This window comes from Stenella coeruleoalba, assembly GCF_951394435.1.
Source record: "Stenella coeruleoalba genome assembly, chromosome: 20".
Lineage (NCBI taxonomy): Eukaryota > Metazoa > Chordata > Mammalia > Artiodactyla > Delphinidae > Stenella > Stenella coeruleoalba.
In genome coordinates, this window is record NC_137166.1 from 17,773,723 (window position 1) to 17,792,915 (window position 19,193).

The 19,193-nt window shown below is 45.7% G+C and overlaps 3 protein-coding genes across 6 annotated transcripts in view; 2 read left to right on the forward strand and 1 right to left on the reverse strand.

Moving 5' to 3' along the window:
• Positions 1-4,994, reverse strand: part of UTP4 (UTP4 small subunit processome component) — a 35,827-nt gene extending 30,833 nt beyond the window's left edge. The window contains exons 1-3 of one of the 4 annotated variants that reach the window (XM_079907706.1): positions 4,888-4,994; positions 3,446-3,606; positions 898-1,089 (exon numbers count right to left, since the gene is read on the reverse strand). In XM_079907706.1, coding sequence (XP_079763832.1) covers positions 898-1,089; positions 3,446-3,604 — 351 coding nt within the window. In that variant the 5' untranslated portion in view covers positions 3,605-3,606; positions 4,888-4,994. Of the gene's footprint in view, positions 1-897; positions 1,090-3,445; positions 3,607-4,085; positions 4,167-4,580; positions 4,786-4,887 lie in introns of those variants that run through there. The other 3 variants (XM_079907705.1, XM_079907703.1, XM_079907704.1) reach the window with 3 other exon arrangements.
• Positions 4,991-13,980, forward strand: CHTF8 (chromosome transmission fidelity factor 8; the record flags this gene model as incomplete). Its single annotated transcript, XM_079907712.1, has 4 exons — positions 4,991-5,092; positions 12,926-12,983; positions 13,251-13,368; positions 13,756-13,980. The coding sequence occupies exons 2-4, from the start codon at positions 12,961-12,963 to the stop codon at positions 13,978-13,980; spliced, it is 366 nt and encodes a 121-aa protein (XP_079763838.1). The 5' UTR covers positions 4,991-5,092; positions 12,926-12,960.
• Positions 13,977-15,613, forward strand: DERPC (DERPC proline and glycine rich nuclear protein; the record flags this gene model as incomplete). The annotated part of the gene is made up of 1 exon (XM_079907711.1): positions 13,977-15,613. The coding sequence occupies one exon, from the start codon at positions 13,977-13,979 to the stop codon at positions 15,597-15,599; it is 1,623 nt and encodes a 540-aa protein (XP_079763837.1). The 3' UTR covers positions 15,600-15,613.
• Between the last annotated feature and the right edge of the window lie 3,580 nt (positions 15,614-19,193).

A 19,193-nucleotide genomic window follows, 5' to 3' on the forward strand; every position in this document is an offset into this window, starting at 1 on the left:
TCTGCCTCAGTTATTCTGCTATTGATTCCTTCTAGTGTAGTTTTCATTTCAGTTATTGTATTGTTCATCTCTGTTTGTTTGTTATTTAATTCTAGGTCTTTGTTAAACATTTCCTGCATCTTCTTGATCTTTGCCTCCATTCTTTTTCCGAGGTCCTGGATCATCTTAACTATCATTATTCTGAATTCTTTTTCTGGAAGGTTGCCTATCTCCACTTCATTTAGTTGTTTTTCTCGGGTTGTATCTTGTTCCTTCATCTGGTACATAGCCCTCTGCCTTTTCATCTTGTCTCTTTCTGTGAATGTGGTTTTTGTTCCACAGGCTGCAGGTTGTAGTTCTTCTTGCTTCTGCTGTCTGCCCTCTCGGGGGGGGGGAAGTCTTAAGTCTGTGCTCAAAAATTTTTTGAGAAACACTGGAAAAACATGGTTCCACAGGTTGACTTGTAGAAGGACCTATCAGAAGTTTAGATATACTAACGTGTGCTGTGAATCTACAGAAGGATTTAGTACGCCGTATTTCTGAAACAAAACTTATCATAAAACACAAGGCACAACAAAACAAAAGACAGTTTCTACATCTCCCAATTCCAAAGAACACAGTTTGGGAAATGCTGAACCAAACTGAAACCTCTGGTTTCATAAATGAATCAACAAGGTCCAAAGTAGCAGCAGAAAGAGTGCCAAAGGACAAGGGAGTTTTAAATCCCCAACAAGAATCCCAATCTTGTATCTCGTATTGGAATCCAGATACAATTGCTTGCTTGGTTGCTGGAATCCAGCTCAGAGTGGAGTTGCTACATGCTATAATACAATTTCACCTTCCTATGAACATAAGGAAGCAAGTTTAAGTGGGCAGAAGAGAAATCTTGGTTTGAATTACCAATAGTTGCTTACTGACCAAAAGTTGAGAGCCATTGGGGCTGGCAGCCATGCTCCAAATGGGTCCTCCAAAGGCATCCATAGCATACTTGATGTTTAACGCCTGCAAATCATACTCAATAATCTCTCCATTGAGTCCAGCACTAAACAGTCGCTGTCCGTTTGCCCAGCACAGAGCTTCTGTAGCCCGAGACTCATGACCTGGGAAAAACTACAGAAACACCATAACTTTTCAACCCACCACGAATTCATCAGCTACTAGCACTGAGTGGTCACAGGCAAAAAGGTGAAAATCAAAATGCCTCTCTAGAAACAACTAGTGTGGGGTTTTACACTATCTGAAGATCATGTTACTGATATTTTCATTTTTTTCAGGTTCACATTTTAGTTACTTATACAGTTGGTTTTGTTTCTTTTACTAGGACTTGTTCTGCAAAACCTTTTTAGACAATAAAGTTTCAGACAATCCAGTTTGTATCTGATGTATCTAATTTTTAAAAATCATGGCAATTATCTTGATTGAGTGATAATTTCAAAGGTGTACACATGTCAAAAGTTACCAATACATACACTTTGAATACACGTTGCTTACTGTGTGTCAATTTCACCAATTAAAAGCTGTTTAAAAAATTAAACAAAGGCAGCTCACTCCAGCTTTTCATTCAAGTCTCAGATTTCTAAGTGTTTTCTTAGCACTCAAAAAGCATTCATACTATCAAGGAATTTTATTCTTTTTTTTTTTTTTTTTTTTTTGCGGTACGCGGGCCTCTCACTGCTGTGGCCTCTCCTGTTGCGGAGCATAGGCTCCGGACGCGCAGGCTCAGCAGCCATGGCTCACAGGCCCAGCTGTTCCACGGCATGTGGGATCTTCCCGGACGGGGGCACGAACCCGTGTCCCCTGCATCGGCAGGCGGACTCTCAACCACTGCGCCACCAGGGAAGCCCAGGAATTTTACTCTTATATCTGCTTGATACAAAAGGGAATGAGGAGGTATAATTTTTCCTATCTGAACTTGAAAAGGCAAAATATTCATTAATTAAGTGGCTTGCCCAAAGGGCCAAAGTCAACAACATGAAGAGAATGTGGGTCTCCTTACTCTTAGGCACTACTCTTCACTCTCAGAGATATAATGTTTTCTTGTTCTGAGAAACAAGCTCTTGTTCAGAGCTAAGCAATCTTCAATACCAGGGAAGGGAACATAGAGAAAGTGGAAGACTAGACTGAATTAATTGTTCAAAAAAAAAAAAAAGAAAACAGATGGGAGAGGAAAATAAGAGGTACTAGGTAAAGACCAGTTGACTTATTCATTCAACATGTATTAACTAAGCAGTGTCTTTGTCCTAGGCACTTGCTAAATGTTGGGGATACAGCCATGAATATCACTGACAAGGTCCTTGTTTTCATAAAATTTGAAGTTCAGCAAGGAAGAAGACATTAAACAAATATATATGAACTATTATATAATTCCAATTATCGTAAATGACAAGAAAAATCACAGGATGCAACAAGCATGTACCATAGCATGTTTTTCATTCTATGGAATGTGACTCCTTTGTGGTGACCAGCAATTTCTTAACTCCTATTAGTGCTTCAGGGATCAGCTCAGTAAGTCATCTCTTTCCAGGAATCCTAAACACACCTCATCAGAGAAGGCACCTCTCCACTAAGATTCTATGCCTCTGCTTAGGTCTATCATAAAATTTGCCACACTGTTTGCAAACTGTATACTCACCTTTCCCCCACTGGATTTTGAACTCCTTGAAGGTAGGGCCTCTGACATTCATCTTAATGCCTAATACTTGCCACTCAGTCATTTAGAAACATTTACAGAGTGCCTAAATTCCAAGTACTAAGTTGCTGGGCACTGCATTCATTCATTTTTCCTTCTATTCATTTATTTCATGGTGCCTATGGCATGTAAGGCACTCAGTAAATGTGACTGGAATTATTTTATTGCACTTGAAATCAGTAATCACTGCCTTTGAAAAATATGCTGCTGTAACAGCCCTTTGCATACACCCAAACAGTACTTTACCTAATTTAAAATCTTTATTCCCAAATATAAGGCATATAAATCTACCTTCTCTCAGACAGATGAACTTAGGAATCCATCTTCCTGATATTACATCACCAAAATGTTTGACATTAAAATGTCTCATCATTTTTTCTGAATTGACAATGAAATGGGTACTGACACTTATAGCAGGAAATGCCACTTTACCAAAGTTACAATGGTGCAGAGACTGATATGAAGCAATGGTCTTGACAATTTTCCTTCTTATTTTGCCCAACAGATCTAGCAAACCTCAGTTTCCAAATGACAGTGAGCACCACAATTCCTAGGTAGGATCTTTCTAACCAACATCACACAGATCAAACCTCTAAGCGCATCATTCAGACAAGAGATCGCATATTTGTTATGTGGTTCTAAACAACTCCGGAGAGAGTGGGGGAGAGTTACTATTCTTTTGATTTCTTTGAATACAAAAAACATAGATTTGGCAGAATTGAACTTAAGAAAAAAATTAACATCAAATACACCAAATCAGGCTCCCAAATGACTTACTTTCTCCTGAAAGTAGTTTGCTGACAAATTATAAATTTCCACAGTGCCATCTGTTCGTGAAACAGCCAATCTGTTTGACTGGTTATTGTAAGCCACACAGCGGATCCCTGATGGAACATAATTAAAGAAACGTACTCGATGGACCTTAAATTCACCCATTCCTAGGGGGGCAAGAAAAGAATCATTGTTAAACAGCAGTATGTCACACCTCATGTTTCTTATTACCACTATTCTAGGTGGAAGACTCCAACTATATTTCATCGACGTTCATTTCTATTTTTTTTCACTTTTTTTTTTGGAGGGGGCCGCGCCGGGCAGAATGTGGAGTCTTAGTTCCCCAACCAGGGATGGAACCCGAGCCCCCTGCATTGGAAGTGCCGCTTCTTAACCACTGGACCACCAGGGAAGTCCGATGGAGGTTCATTTCTAAATATCCAACTAATGATGCTTTCATGGCCCATACAGAATCTATCAAACAGTCTCCAGAAGCTCAGGATTCTTCAGCAACAAAATAAAAAGATCAGCACATACAGCGTCACCCAGACTGCCAGCAATCCTGACAACTGCCTGAAGGAAGTGGTCCAGGAAAAGAGGGGTGAGAATTTAAAACGTGATCTTAGAGCAAAAGACTGAACATAACCTCATTCTCTAACTGGGAGTGCGCACTTGAAGGGAGTCACATGGAGCTGACCGGATGTATTCGAGGCAGAACTAAGGTCTCCTTTGTATTTTGTGTGTGAGGTTTCTGGGGGTGGGGGTGGTGGAGAGGAGGATAAATACCACGACCACTCTAAAGAAACAAGAAATGTGGACAGTCTAAAGGAGTATCTCAAAGTCAGGTCCGCAGACTCCGCAGAACTCCTGTATCAAAATCACCTCGATAAATGGTTTTTAAAAATGCAGGATTCCGGGTCCTATTCCACAGTTCCAGAATTCCAATCTTTTGGGGCGGGGGGAGGGCTAGCAATCTGCATTTTGGCAAACACCTCTATCTCTACTGCATGTTAAGTTTTCAAATCACACACTCAACTACGGTACTGTACTGACGGTGGGGCTGATGGGGCAGGAAGAACAGAGAGCGTCTCAAGGGGAGGAGCGACAGGACTGGTCGGCATCTGTCAACTACTCCCTCTACCTGCCGCTCCGTCGCCGCCAATATACGCACTCCGCTCTGGGTCGCCCCCTACTCGTCTCCTTTCAAGGTGAGGAACCTGCCTGCAGAGCAGGCGCGTTCGGCCGGGCCGGGCTAAGAGTGCGTCCAACGCGCGCGCGAGGGCTCCACCGCCCCTTCCCTCTCCGGGGATCTCCGGAGTAGCCCCCACCGGCCTCGGCACAAGAGAATCGGCGAGCTCCGCCGGGCGCCGACCTGTAGCAGTCCTCACCCGCTCTAACACCCCCCACCCCGTCCCATCCCCGCTCCCCACGCCCCTTCCCCAACTCACCAGCGGATGGGCTAGCCACTCTCGGCGCTCGCCTCTCTCCGCCCCGGCCCCACGTGCGCGCGCGCTCGCGTGCTCTGCCCCGGAAGTGCTCGCGCCGCAAGGCCGGAAGTGCGCAGGCAGTGCTCGCGGCGGCGGCGACGGCGGCGGGAGGTTCGGTTGTCGCCCGTTGGCCGCGCGGCGCCGCGCTCGGCGGCCGCCATTGCAGGTCAGGCCGCGGGCAGGGAGCGCGGGAGGCCGCGGGGAGCGAGGGCCGAGCCGGGAATGGGGGCGAGGGTGCGAGGGAGCGGGAAGCTAGGGAGCTGGGGCCGGGCGGGGCACGCGGCTCGAGAAGAAGAATGGCGAGCCGAGGGGCGGGGAGTGGGGGAGCGGTGGGGGGGGAGGGGAGGCCGGGAAGGGGGAGGGGAGTGGGGAGGGCCGTGCAGAGGTGGGGGGCGACCCAGAGGGGCTCCCTGGTAGGAGGGCCGGGAATTGTGGAGAAGGGAGCAATGTGGAGTCGGAAGGCGGAGGGAAGGAAGGGAGCGAGCAGGGCGGAGCGGGAGAAGGGCGGAAAGAGTGGCCGAGCGCGGGCGGAGGACGGAGAAGGGGGCGGCGCGGGCCGGAACCTCGAGGTATGTGCGGGAAGGGGTTCTTCCCTGGGTGGGGAGGGAACCCAGCACGGGATGCTTGCGAGAGTGGGGTAGAACTGGAACCCAGGAAGTAGCGGGAACATCAGAAAGGGGACTTAGCGGGGGACTGTGAGGTTCCTTCGAGGGGACATTTTAAGTCGTGGGGGAGATGCTGCTGGGAGCGGTAATTGGGAGGGTGGTTGGAAGGAAGAGACAGTCTGGAGAGTGATCCAGCTTCATTTGTGGGCGGAGTGAGAGACGAGAGAAGAGTGGGGTGGAGTCGGGTCCTGGAGGAGAGAAGTACTTAAGAATTGACGGGGGGAAATAGGGAACGATTTGGAAAATGAGGGTGGTAGAGGAGTAACGTTTGAAGACTGATCTTTGGGAGGAGGATGAACGGTTTGGAAAGAGTATTCCGGGGGTGGGGAGTGGAGGAAGGCAGTTTAAAGAGTAGTTCCCTTGGGAGGTAGGAGAAAGGGTTAAACGGCTTGGTAAGCGGTCCTGGAGATAGTCGGGGGTAATTTGTTTGGGGGGGGGGAAGAGGGGAAGCGGATGGAGAAGTCCCAGAAAGTGGGCGGGGCTAGAAATAGGAAGTGTTTGTAGCTGAAATTGAAGGGAGGGGAGGGGGTCGGGGAGAGGGTGGAGAAGATGGTGGCTGGTGGGAGGGGAATCCAGTACAGAGGGAGACCTCAAGTAGAGCTATAAAGGAAGGGGCTTTGGGGAAGATAGGGTGCCACAGCAGTAGGAGGAGGAAGGGTAGAAGGGGCCGCAGAGTAGCAGAAGATGCAGAAAACTGGAGTAACTCTGATCGACTGAAGTCATCTTTTCTACCCATTGTCTACAAATACCAGTAATTGATTCCCTCCATCATGGGAATCTTAAAATGTGATGGGAAAGTACCACATGTATGCATAGTGTCCACACACGTTTTTGAACCCACTCTTCACTAATGAAAAGTTTGGAAGCATTCAGTTCCACCTACTCTCCATGGCCCCTTTTTGGAGGAGAGCAAGCTTCTCATTTAGAAACTGGATTTTAGCTCTTAATGACATAACATAAGCCTGTCGAGAGACAAGATCTTCCCTTTGAAACTTAGACTCTCCCAATCAGTCACAAAATCACAACACTGCTAATAAAAATAATGTATTGAGTTGTATATAAAAGTTCCTGAATTGTTCATTTGATGGAAAGACACACAGAGAAATAGTTATCATGCTTAGAGGTAAAAAACGTTCCAGAACTTAATCCCAGAAGCAGTTTGGTGAACCCTGACTGCCATATTTGAATTGTTCTCCCATTGTGTAAGCTTGATTTCATTCTGATAACATGCTGCTTTTATAGGATGTTTTAATCCACTATAAACATTAAAATAATAAGTACACAGTAGTATAAAGTCATTCTATTGGACATGTACTAAGAAAATGCCATGTTCCTCCAGGTAATCAATAGCTTGACCCTAAAGGTTTACCATGTTAGGCACTGTGCTGAGGACTTTACATTCTAAACTTCATTTAATGCTCACAACCACCCTTTGAGATGGGTTCTCTTTTATGCTCAATTTATTGGTGGAGAAACTGCAACCTGAGATTAAATTACCCCCTGTCATACGCAGGCTAGATAAATGGCAGAATCAGAATCCAGGTTTGATTCAGTTCTCACTGAATCCCTAAACACAAAGAGTAGTTTCTGGGACCGAATAAGAACTCAATAAGTGCTAATTGTTGGCCCAGCAATTTGCAAACATTTTGTGTCATATTTAATTTTTAAAAATAAAAATGAATGTTTTTAAATTAAGAATTGTAAAGTTAAAGCCTTTATTCCGTTTAAAAAGCAACAAGAAAAGATGAAAGGGCCAATGTTTGTTGCAGCTAAACATTGTTTAGCTGTAATAAAATTTAATTATGTGTAATTAGGTTAAACCATTGAATCAAAGCCCCTGTTTCAGTGAAAGCTGCATAATCTGTTTAATACGATACATACCATGCTGTCTTCTGCTACATTTTATTTTGCGGGCAGTTAACCATCATGAGGATCATTGCTCATGATGTTCTCTGTAAGACCTTAGTAATATTAACAATTTAACAACTCAGAAACCAATGGATAAGAAATTTTGTAGGAGATTAGATGAATCAGTGACAAAGAATGTGCTCTGTTCTTTTGACTTGTTTTGCCTTACACAGGCAGGAAACGGAGTTTTAGGCTATAGTTTTGAATCCTGGAGGTAACCTTGAGTACATCTCTAGGGATTTCAGAAACCTAAATCTCGTCAGTTGGATATGATGAAAAGCAGGCTCATTTGTTTTGAGCTGCCTACCCAACAGATGTCATAGTTACTTCGGTGGCGAGATATAACATCTTCTTCATAGGTGGTTTATTTGCCATCTTGTGGGAGATGTTATGAGAAAGACTAATGTTTGTAAAGCAAGTTCCTGTACTGATGTCCTGCATGAGAAGGTGCTGTGTGAGAGGACTGCAGGACAGGCCGGATTGTGGAGGAGTTAGAATTCACATTCCCTGTCTACCACTTACTAGCTGTTCCACCAGTTACTTAACCTTTAGCTTCTCTAAGCGTGTTTCCTCACTGTAAAATGGGAGTGATAGTACCTGTATCATAGCATTGTTTTCAGGATGAAAAGGGAGAATCCAGATAAATGTTCAAAAAGGTTTAGCTATGTGAGAAATGAAGCTTTTTGTATTACAAAGATAATGCTCTGCCTGAATTTTTCTTCCTAATTAAGAAATTGTGGTGGCACTTTGATTTTTCAGGTTTTTAATGACTTTCAAAATGACAGTTAAATAAGATGTATCCCAGATTTGGTCTGATTTCAGACAGACCTTTTGAGTTTTGATTAGGGTTACCATTGTGAGTCTTGGTTGATTCTGAGAATGTGGGTTTCTTTGCTCATCTGTGGTTTGTTCAGGGGTCTTGAAGTCATCTGGACCACTGTCCTGAGAAACAACAGTGTCTTGACTTTACTCAGGATCTCCAAAGTAACTCCAGGTCTCAAGACTGGGGATGATCTGGGGCAACCTCAGATATTTCTAGAAATTTCTTAGATAATATTTCTAGAAATCCTGAAGCCCCCCACAAAGGCTTTTTTTTTCCTTTAAGGGAAAAAATAGTTAAAACATACAAAGTGCTTTTTAAAAAGTTTTGTTTACATAGCTAAAGTCATTTGACTAAGTTAGGAATATAGAACTTATGTGTTTAGTTTGTTTAGCTATGTAAAGGCCCCCCAAAATTGAATAGTAAAACATTTCCCCCTTTTATAAGGGGAGGGGTAGGGAGTCAAAATAATTCATTGCAGGGGAAAGGTGTTTGGATGGTTTTTTCCACACCTTCCTATCTCTCCAAGTCTCCAAGTATGTACTGTAGTTGTGGCCTGTGAGACGCCGCTCTGAAATATATTGAATTTAAACATCTTTTTGAAAAGTGGCATCAGTTCTTCCTGGCTGTACAGGAACTTGGAATTATTATTCTTCAACAAAGACCAGTTAGTTGGTCCTAGCTAAATCTGGGATTAAACTCAAGGCTGTTGAGAGTGAGGTGCTGGGCAGTCTCTTCCAGTGACTCCTTTTAGTGTCATGATTTGATATGGTACATTCATCAAACCGTGCCTTCAGATGTTGCTCTTGATAAAGCTGCAGTTTCTACACAAGCAATACCTTAGAACAAGCACTTAGAAATTGCTGTGCTTATTTTTAAATGTTGGAATGAGTTGAGACTGAAGACTTAGAAATCTTTTTGTTATACGGAAAATTTTCATTATGTTACTTGTTATTACTAATAGGATTTGACTTGTATTATACTTCTTCACCTCCTTGTTTTCCTACTGATTTTTTCTGCCTACTTTCAAGGGGATGAGGACAGATTGGGCTGCATGTTCTCATTATCTTTTTTTTTTTTAAGGGGATGTTGGGGGTAGGAGTTTGTTTATTTTTGCTGTGTTGGGTCTTCGTTTCTGTGCGAGGGCTTTCTCTAGTTGCAGTGAGCGGGGGCCACTCTTCATCGCGGTGCGTGGGCCTCTCACTATGGCGGCCTCTCTTGTTGTGGAGCACAAGCTCCAGACGCGCAGGCTCAGTAGTTGTGGCTCATGGGCCCAGTTGCTCCGCAGCATGTGGGATCCTCCCAGACCAGGGCTCGAACCCGTGCCCCCCGCATTAGCAGGCAGGCTCCCAACCGCTGCGCCACCAGGGAAGCCCCTCATTATCTTTTTTAGTCATCTCCACACTAAGTGAAATACATATTCCCTGTCGCCTCCATCAGGTGTGTTATCAGTGACTTACTCAGGTATACATACCTACTCTTGAGAATAGTTGCCTAGAGCAAGGAGCAAGAAGAAGAATCTGATTCAGCCAATGGGATATTTTAAGGTGCTAAAGTAGAATTTTAAAATTCACGAAAGGGATGCCTTCCCCTACATCACTTACTAACTTGGTAAATACACCCTCATGTACATAAATATAGCTATATCAGTCCACAGGTTCCTGTGAGCTAGACTCTTGTAAGCTGGGTGTGAACTTCATTTGTATTCACATCTCCGGCATCTCATTAGGTCTAGCACAAGTTTTTAGGCCACAGAATTCTTATTTTTACAAGAATTGCTAGATGTCTACCAGTATCAATAGGTGTACTCAGGCAGGGCCTCCTACATAAGTGGATAGAGAGCTGTGTGTGCTCATTGAAGCACAGCGACAAGTATGGAGGTACAGCTACTCTGACCCAGCTATTAGGTGTCTGTTTTCCTTTATTCACTTATGCCACCGTTTTTTCTGTTTTTTTGTTTTTGTTTTTATTTTTTGGCCGCGCCACGCAGCTGGCGGTATCTTAGTTCCCTGACCAGGGATTGAACCCAGGCCCACGGCAGTGAAAGTGGTGAGTCCCAACCACTGGACCACCAGGGAAATCCCTTTAGGCCACTGTTTTGAATTCCTGTTCTGATAGGAGACTGTCGAGGAAATGGGGAATGCACTGAAAATATTTCTACATCCCCTTTGCCTAAACAGTCTGCACATTCCTATCTCAAACATGTGGTCAGAGGTCTTAAAGATTAATCTCCTTCCCTGCCATGATTTTCCTAAAATTTGTATCTGTGTGAACACCCTATTGCTTCTGTGAAACCACCTGTATTTTACACTTACCAAGGAAAATATACTATTTCATCAGTCATCAAAAGCTTATTTACAAGAACTCTTCTCAATCTATATGCATTTATTAACCTTTAGAAACTTCACAACTTAAATTTCAATTATTGAGCCTTTTTTGATTCATGGCTAAAATGTACCTACCATTCTCTGAATTTTACTCACAATTATAGTGTGGAAATGTTGATTTATTTATCCCATTCTTTAAAACATTAGCTATATGTTAGTCTTTAAAGCATTTCCACATTTTTTTAAAAAATTTATTTATTGGCTGCGTCAGGTCTTCGTTGCTGCGCGGGCTTTCTCTAGTTGCAGTGAGTGGGGGCTACTCTTCATTGCGGTGCGTGGGCTTCTTTGTTGCGGAGCATGGGCTCTAGGTGCGCAGGCTTCAGTAGTTGTGGCACGTGGGCTTCAGTAGTTGTGGCTCATGGGCTCTAGAGCCCAGGCTCAGTAGTTGTGGCGCCCGGGCTTAGTTGCTCTGTGGCATGTGGGATCTTCCCGGACGAGGGCTCGACCCCGTGTCCCCTGCGTTGGCAGGTGGATTCTTAACCACTGCGCCATCAAGGAAGCCCTCCACATATGTTTTATTTGGTCTTCATGATAGTTAAATGAGTCAGACAATCCAGGTTTTAGCCCCACGGTCATTAAGTGACTTGTGTATGATGACACTGAAAGAGTTCCACACTTACAGGCTGGAACCTGAATTTAGGCCTTCTGATTTTTAATTATTAGTCTCTCCTTCAAGAAACCTTGGAAGAATATTAAAAGTGCTTTTGATTGTTCTGTTGATGGTGGAGGTGGGGCCTTCTTATCTGTCAGAAGACCTTTGCCGTCCTGAGCCAGTGTATTACCTGTTGTCAAGCAGTACCACACCTGGTACTGCTACAGCAGGTCTGGCTTATTCAAACATGACTTCTTGATTCAGCTCTTGCTGAATGCATGTACGCAGTGCCTGCCTGATGCCTTCATGCCTTTTTATTCTCACTTGGTTTTCTCCTTTGAGAGGGTATTGATTATGAGTGTAAAGTTGGATGACCTAGGTTCTTGTGTTGGCTCTACCACCTGCTAGCTGTGTGTGTACCACATAAAGCAGATGTATCCCTCAGTAACTTTATCTGCAAAATACAGATAAGTCCCTATCTCAGAGTGGTTGAATGAGATACCACCCATGATATATATGCACAGCATCTGATTCATAGTAAAAATTGAATAAATATTAGCTGCTCTTTATATTTGAATTTGAAGACCACTGATTGACCAACCTCATATTTCCAAAATGTGTTTGGTGCTCAAGAGTAAGAGGTTCCGCTGTCTTACAGGGCTGCCGTGAATATACTTTTCACTGGAGATCCAAAACAAAGATTAACATGTCAGTAAGGAAACCTGTTTAACTTTAAGCAGGTGTTTGCTAATCGTGAGCACAATTATAATTCCTATTAACTTGTTGTTCTACAGTTGGTAAACACTGATCTGATAACCTTCCACTAGGCTCCATCTATTCATTGGAAAGATTTGTACAGAAGCTATAGTTTAGATCCCCCATCCCTCAATCTCCCCATTAATCTATCCTTCTCAGGAAGACAAAGTACAAGAAGCCAGTTGTTTCAGGCAAAAATGTCCCATTTTAACTCATTCTTGTAGAGTGCCGCAAACTTGCCACCAGGTGGTGCCATTGTATAAAACGAAAGTAGATTAAGCGTCAGGGTATCCTTAGTGTCTAAATGATGAAAGATGGGCAAAGTGTTTGATGAGAATCACATCAGAAATCAGCTTACTGTTCACTAAAGTTGTCTGGAAGACCTTTTCCATTCTCTTGGCTTTTAGTTAAAAGAGATCATTTGAACCTTGAAATATAAGATAACCAAAGTGGCAGACGTGAAGCTTATGTCATCACCAAAGGAAAAAGTAAAACCTAAAAGAATTCCTTAGTGTTTTAGAACCATGCAGAATGGAAAATATAATATCCTTGAGAAAGGCAAGTTAGCATACTGGTGAAGAGTGTGGGCTCTGCGGTGTATGTGTTGGGTTCAGATCCCGGCTCGTAGACTAGTAGCTATGCGACCTTGAACACAGTTGTGATACCTATTAACTTTCCACCCTGTAGTTGACCCTTGGTGATCTGAAGCAATTTTATATGTACAATATCAGTTTAAAAATGTTACATGTTATAGAGTTGTTAGGGGATTGAAATTAAATATGTCTAAAGCACTTACAAAAGTGCCTAGCACACAGTAAGTGACAAATGTTAGCTATTGTTATTATCCTAAAGAAATTTTTTTTTTCTACAGCTTATTTTCAGTTGCTTTTTAAAGACGGGAAGCTCATGGTGCAGATCATTATTTCCAGGTGAGTACCTTTTGAGACTTTTTTTAATTTAGCTTGAATGATTAGGGCTATATAGGTTTGAAATTTCCCTGGAAGAATTGGGGTCCTTAGGTGCATCTTGCACAAATCCTTGCATTTCAATTTCTAGTTCAGTGTCTAGCACTGCCCAGTTTCCCAAGAATTCGTGCTCAGCAAAGAGATCTCTTGGGCCTTGAATGGTGGTGTAGGACACTATTATTCATCCTTCACCCCTCCAAAATATTGTAACCGCCAGCCCTTTGCTTGCAGTGCTGGGGCTGGAGGCCTGGCAGAATGGGTGCTGATGGAGCTACAGGGGGAGATCGAGGCTCGCTACAGCACTGGATTAGCTGGAAACCTCCTGGGAGACCTACATTACACCACTGAGGTGAGGGGACTTTTCTTTCCCTGCCTAATGCTTCAGGAAAGCAAGCTACACCAAGGTGGTGCTCCCAGGACCCAGAGTGAGGACTGCCCTCAGGTTTGTTATTCAAGGTCTAGCTAAGCCATTGCTTGTTCTCCCCCCACCTCTGCAGTAGCAGGGAAATTTAGCTTTGGGGAATCTGGAAAGGTCACAGTTCTAAAAGTAGAAATTCTCTTACTTGGGGCTAGAAAGAGTGAAAAGGATATGAGGGTGGGTTGTCCTTTGTGGCTTCTCAGCAGTGGTTGAGGGAGTGGAGGTGCCAGCATTGCCTCCCAAGAGCATCTCTAGAAGGCACCTGAATGTTACGACCTTGCCCTGAACCTCAGGCATCTCATTCTTGTTCTGCCAAAGGGAATCCCTGTGCTGATCGTGGGGCATCATATCCTGTATGGGAAAATCATCCATCTGGAGAAACCTTTTGCCGTCCTTGTTAAATACACTCCCGGGGAGCAGGACTGTGATGACCTTGACTGCAGGAGTGGCACCCAGTACGTGGTAACAGCACTCATCAAAAACAAGATCCTTTTCAAAACTCGCCCCAAGCCCATTATCACCAACGTCCCCAAGAAAGTATGAAAGAACCCCGGATTTTCCCTAGAGAGCGGCCAACTCCTTGGACTCGTGCTCCGCTGCCACCTCGAGGACGGATGGACAGTTCCCTGGGACCACAAGGGGGTCCTGCTTTAAACACAGGCCACCCTCTGGGTATGAACTCAGATCCCTTCCTTATGGCAACCGGCTCTCTTGGTGGAAATTTGGCCCCGTTTCCAAGGAACCCGTCTCCTTTTCCAACTTCATCAGGCTCATTGGCTTCAAATCCAGCACCTTTCCCTGCTGGTGCTCGTGACCCAAGCATGGCTTCTTTTCCAAGAGGGATGAATCCCACTGGCACAGGTGCAGTTTCTTTCCCAAGGCCGGGTGGTCTCTTGGGCCCAAGCCCAGGGTCAGCTCTAAATCCTAGAGCAGGGGCTCTTCCAGGCCCAGGGCCTCTGTCTAACCCAAGGTTAGGGGGTCTCCCAGGGCCAGGTCCTATGTCCAACCCAAGGCCAGGTGGTCTTCTGGGAACAGGCCCTGACCCCAGAAGTGGTGGCCCCATGGGCCCTGGATCTGGACCCAACCTGAGAGCAGGTGTCCTGTTGACTTCTGGGAATGGTCCTCCCAATCCTAGGCCCGTTGGCCTGGGCCCCGGACCAAGTCCCAATCTGAGATCAGGCTTTGTAGGTACAAACCCTGCCCCGAGGTCAGGTATGTTTCCAGGCCCTGGCCTTGGGCCCAACCCAAGGTCAAGTGGCCTGGGCCCAGGCCTTGGGCCTAACCCAAGGGCAGGTAGCCTGGCTCCAAGCCCTAATTTGGACACCAGAGCAGGTGGCCTCTTGGGCACAGGATCTGGTCTTAACTTAAGAATGGCTGGACCTCAAAGCCTAGATCTTGCACCCATTCTAAGAGCAGCAGGTCTTTTAGGAGCAAATTCAGCTGCTTTCTCACAGTCTTCTGGAAACATGGGCACAAGCCCATCTTCCATGGCCAGAATACCTGGCCCCATAGGCCCAAACTCGGGTCCTGGCTCTCGGGGAATTGGCCTTCCGGGGCCAAATCCATCTCCCATGTCGAGGGCTCCTGGCCCCATTGGCCCTAATTCAGCTCATTTTTCAAGGCCCGCTGGCCCCATGGGAGTAAATGCTAATCCTTTTCCAAGGGGGACAGGTTCAGGGGGATTGAACCCAGCTGCTTTCTCTCAGTCTTCTAACACATTGGCTTCAAACCCAGTTAACTTCCAGAGGTCTGCTGGCCTCCAGGGCTCAAGTCCGGCAATTTTCCCAAGAGCCTCTGGGCCACTAGGCTCCAACCCAGCTAACTTTCCAAGGGCCACTGGTTTACAGGGTCCAAGTCCAGCTACCTTCCCAAGGTCTACTGGCCCATTAGGTCCTGGTCAGGTTACTTTCCCCAGGTCAGCTCCTGGGCCCCTAGGCTCTTCGCCAGCAGGCCCGGTGGGTATCAACCCAGCTCCTTTTGCAAGGCCAACTGGGACCCTGGGTCTAAACCCAGCTTCCTTTCCAAGGATGAATGGCCCTGTAAGCAAGACTTTGGTCCCATTTCCTAGAGTGGGGAGCCTCCCTGGCACCAACCCAGCTGCTTTCCCCAGACCAGGGGGTCCAATGGCTGCAATGTACCCAAATGGAATGTTACCCCCTTAAACACCATTTTCTCTCCAGGACCACCCTGGTTTCCAGGCACTGTGGTTCTGGGCAGGGGCTGTGTTTTAGGTGAAAGGGTAGATATGGAGCTACAGTCTGAAGTACATAGCTGGGGCTCAACTTCAAATGAGCCTTTCCCGCCCGCCCCCCCCCCCCCCCCCCGCGTCTTTCTTGACTGAAGGTGAAATGTTATCTGTGGGACATGGACTTTGGCAGGTGGGAATGATCCCGCCTTGCGAGAAGGAATCTCCAGCCTTCCAGAAGCCTGCTGTGCTTTTGTCCCACAGCTTTCTGCCCCTTGTTTCTTACTAGTTTCTTGAATTGTTCTTGTGGACTTTTCCTCAGGGATACATTGGCCTGCAGGTTCCAATTCATATGCGCTCCCCTGCTCACCACCGGAGAATCAGCTCACTGCTGTCTAGAAATGTTGCGTTGGTGAGCGGACCATGCTTCAGCAGCGCTGACCTGGTCACCCTCTACTGCCATACCTTCCCCTGGGGGCTGGAACACAGAACAGGGAAGTGCAGCCACTTCAGAGAGCCACCAAATTTCTGCTGGCCTGACCGGGCCTGCTTAGAGAAGGCCAGGATCAAGGCTCCACTGCTCATCCCGCTCCCTCTCCACTGGTACTCCCAATCAGAGAACCTCAAAATTAAACTGACGTGGATGGGGTTATGGGAATTGGGGTGGGGGTGGGGGGAGTGAAGGGGAGAAATCACTGTGCTTCGTTCAGCCTGATGTGAAAGGATGGTGTTTTCCTGCATTGTACCTTTTCTTACTGTTTCTTTAATAAATGGGACGAGAGGGCTATTGATTTCACTCCCTTTTTATTACCTGTTCCACAGGGAAGGAAGTTTACCCACTGCTTTTCATTGTTTCAGCTTGGCCACAGTCCTACATTACCTTCCAGATAATGACATTTTCAAGGAGGAAGCAAGCTTTGGTTTTTAGCCTTAGCTGGTTAACTAGGGCTCACTCACTGGCTCGTAATTTCACCAAAGACCCCGTCCACTCTCTACAATAAAAAATTAAGCCACCATAGGTGTGCAGTTATCAAGGTAGACCTACTGTATTCCCCACGTCCAGAGGCAGCTGTGACAACTTACCTGCTTCTGAGTTCCAGTGGAATTTCCTCGGCAAAACTAGTTCTTCCTCGAGTACCAATCTTGAAACTGGAATAAAGAGCTAGCTTTTGTTAAATACAAAGAGGGAGGGAGGAGCTCAGAGGTACCAGCATTATGTGAGAATCTTTATTTTGACAAATAAGTGCAGTATAAAAAATTTGACCTGAAAGTAAAAAAAAAAAAAAAACAAAGTAAAAATAAATATGTTTACAAATTATTGTAGAAATAATACAAAAGAGGATTAAAATTCTCATTGAGGAAAACCCAAAATGTGTCCAATTGTATAAAGGCTCTTCCCTTACAAGAAACGGGAATAAAGCTGAAGACCCAGTTTGGTTTCGCTGCTGAAAAATGTACAAAATAACTTAGAAAAACCAGTTGAGGTCAAACGTTGTGGGCCCACTACTTGTACCTGCCTACTCTTGATCTGGAGAAACTTGATTGTCACAGAGCAAGGCAGAGCTGATGGTAGGACAGCCAAGAGTTCTCCATCTGGGAGTCCATCCTACATTAACCTTCAAGTAAAAGCTGAAGAAAAACAAGCCCTTAGTGAAGTCTGCGCTCTGCAGTTGGCTGACCGGATTTCTTCCATTGTAGTGTTCAAAATAGTTTACTTCTTGGCCAGCAAAAAACATGGAAGAGCCTGGAACAACTGCCTTCAGCAAACGCCTGCCGCCTCTTCCCAGCCTTCATGGATTAGGCCTGATGTCAACCAGCAGTCGTCTTCTTACAAACTCAAGGTCTGTGTGATGCAGCAGTGTTCGCTGCAGCTGGAAGACCCCCGAGTTCATGGGAGATGAAGCACCAGGGTTTGCCAGTCTGGCTCAGAGCACACTTTGTTCCTTCGTAGGAAGCACCTGGGCACACTAGAGGCTTGCCCCGTCGACTACTGTCCACCTTAGTGCTGGTTCTGAGGGCTCAGCAGGCCCCTCTGAGGGTGGATGTTTGGCGAGAAAGCACACTTGAGCAAGCAACCTCTAAGTCAAAGGCTTAGTCAATATCCCAGTTTTCAAATCCAAGAGCCCAGAACAGTCTGGATTGCAGATCTGTAGAAAATGGCCTTCCCTCACTCCCCCTCCAAAAAAGAGGGAAATCAAACAGCCTCGAGAGGCGTGAGAGAAGAGAAGAACCTTAGGATTTAGATACCAATTCCATCTCCTAGTTTGGTTTCTGGACAGAAGCAAGCAAATGCAGTAGTGACTATCCACAACTTGGCTGTAAGAATTCCCTGGAGAAGCCACTGAGGAGAATGGACAGTCTCAACGATGACCAGCTTGGATTGAGGGTTCCCTTAGGGAACACTGAAAAGCTTTCCATTAGAGGTGATTGTCAACAACCGTAGCCTGAACGTCATGGGTACTGCTCATCTGCCAAGGAATCTGTCCAGGCAGTTCCAGGACTGTAGACAGTGTGGTCAGAGGCTCCTAATAGCTTTTCCCCACGTGCTGAGGGCAGGCTTGCCTATTGCAGAGGGGCCCGTGAGAGTCCAGGCTCTGTGTCACTCGCCACCTTGAAAAACTTACCCGATGAGGAGGAGGGTGGAACAGGTGACTATCACTGTGAAGTGAAGCGAAGCGAAGTGAGGAGGCTGTCTTAGACTCAGTCAGAGCTGAATTTGAGAGCGGAATTCAGGAGTATACAGGTTGAAATACCCAAGCCCTCACTTCCTTTCTGAGCATGTTGGGGTTTAATCTTCCTGGTAGATGACGAAAACATTTTACCTCCTCAGCAGAGATCACAGACAAGACAATCTAGATATGTGGGCAATTTCCAGGTAGAATACATTCAGCTCAAGGCCTCCATAGAGCCTTGAGCTATGGCCTTTAGCACCACCACCACCGTTTGTTCCTCCTGGCAAACTTTCCTTTTTAACATATATATACGCACACTTCACACTTAAAACCAGTCCAGTGCTAACTCCCTGCTAGTCTGGCTCATCCTTGGGATGTTGAGATGTGGAATGCAGTACTTCACATAAGGAAGCACCATTCCTGGACCCTGTTTTCTGATGCCCAAAGATCAGGCTTCTGGGCTTTGTATTTCAGGCACAATCTTATTGCATTGATAACTAGAAAGAGGCAGGGACACATTACTAGCTGGCCCAGATCTCTCAGAAATTCTCCCACCACCTCTGATTTTGTTCAGGTGGGCTAAGAGAACCGCTTCCCACGGGCCCTCCTTGCTTACTCACCCGTCAGAAGCTGCCACTAAATGGAACTTATTGTTTGGTTTAGCACACTTCTGAGTTCCCTCTGGATCTCAGGGGAGGAAGTGGAATGTTGCCCAGAGGCCACTGTGTGCACAGAGGCGAGCAGACAGGCGGCCTGAAAACATACATGCCTCCTCCGTCACCCTGAGCTGGACTTGCCTCCTCTAAGCAGAGCTGGCCCAGGCCGTACTACAGTCACCATTCTTTGCACTTCACATTTGTCCTTTGGACCATTAAAAAACTAAAACAGCACTCCCTCCT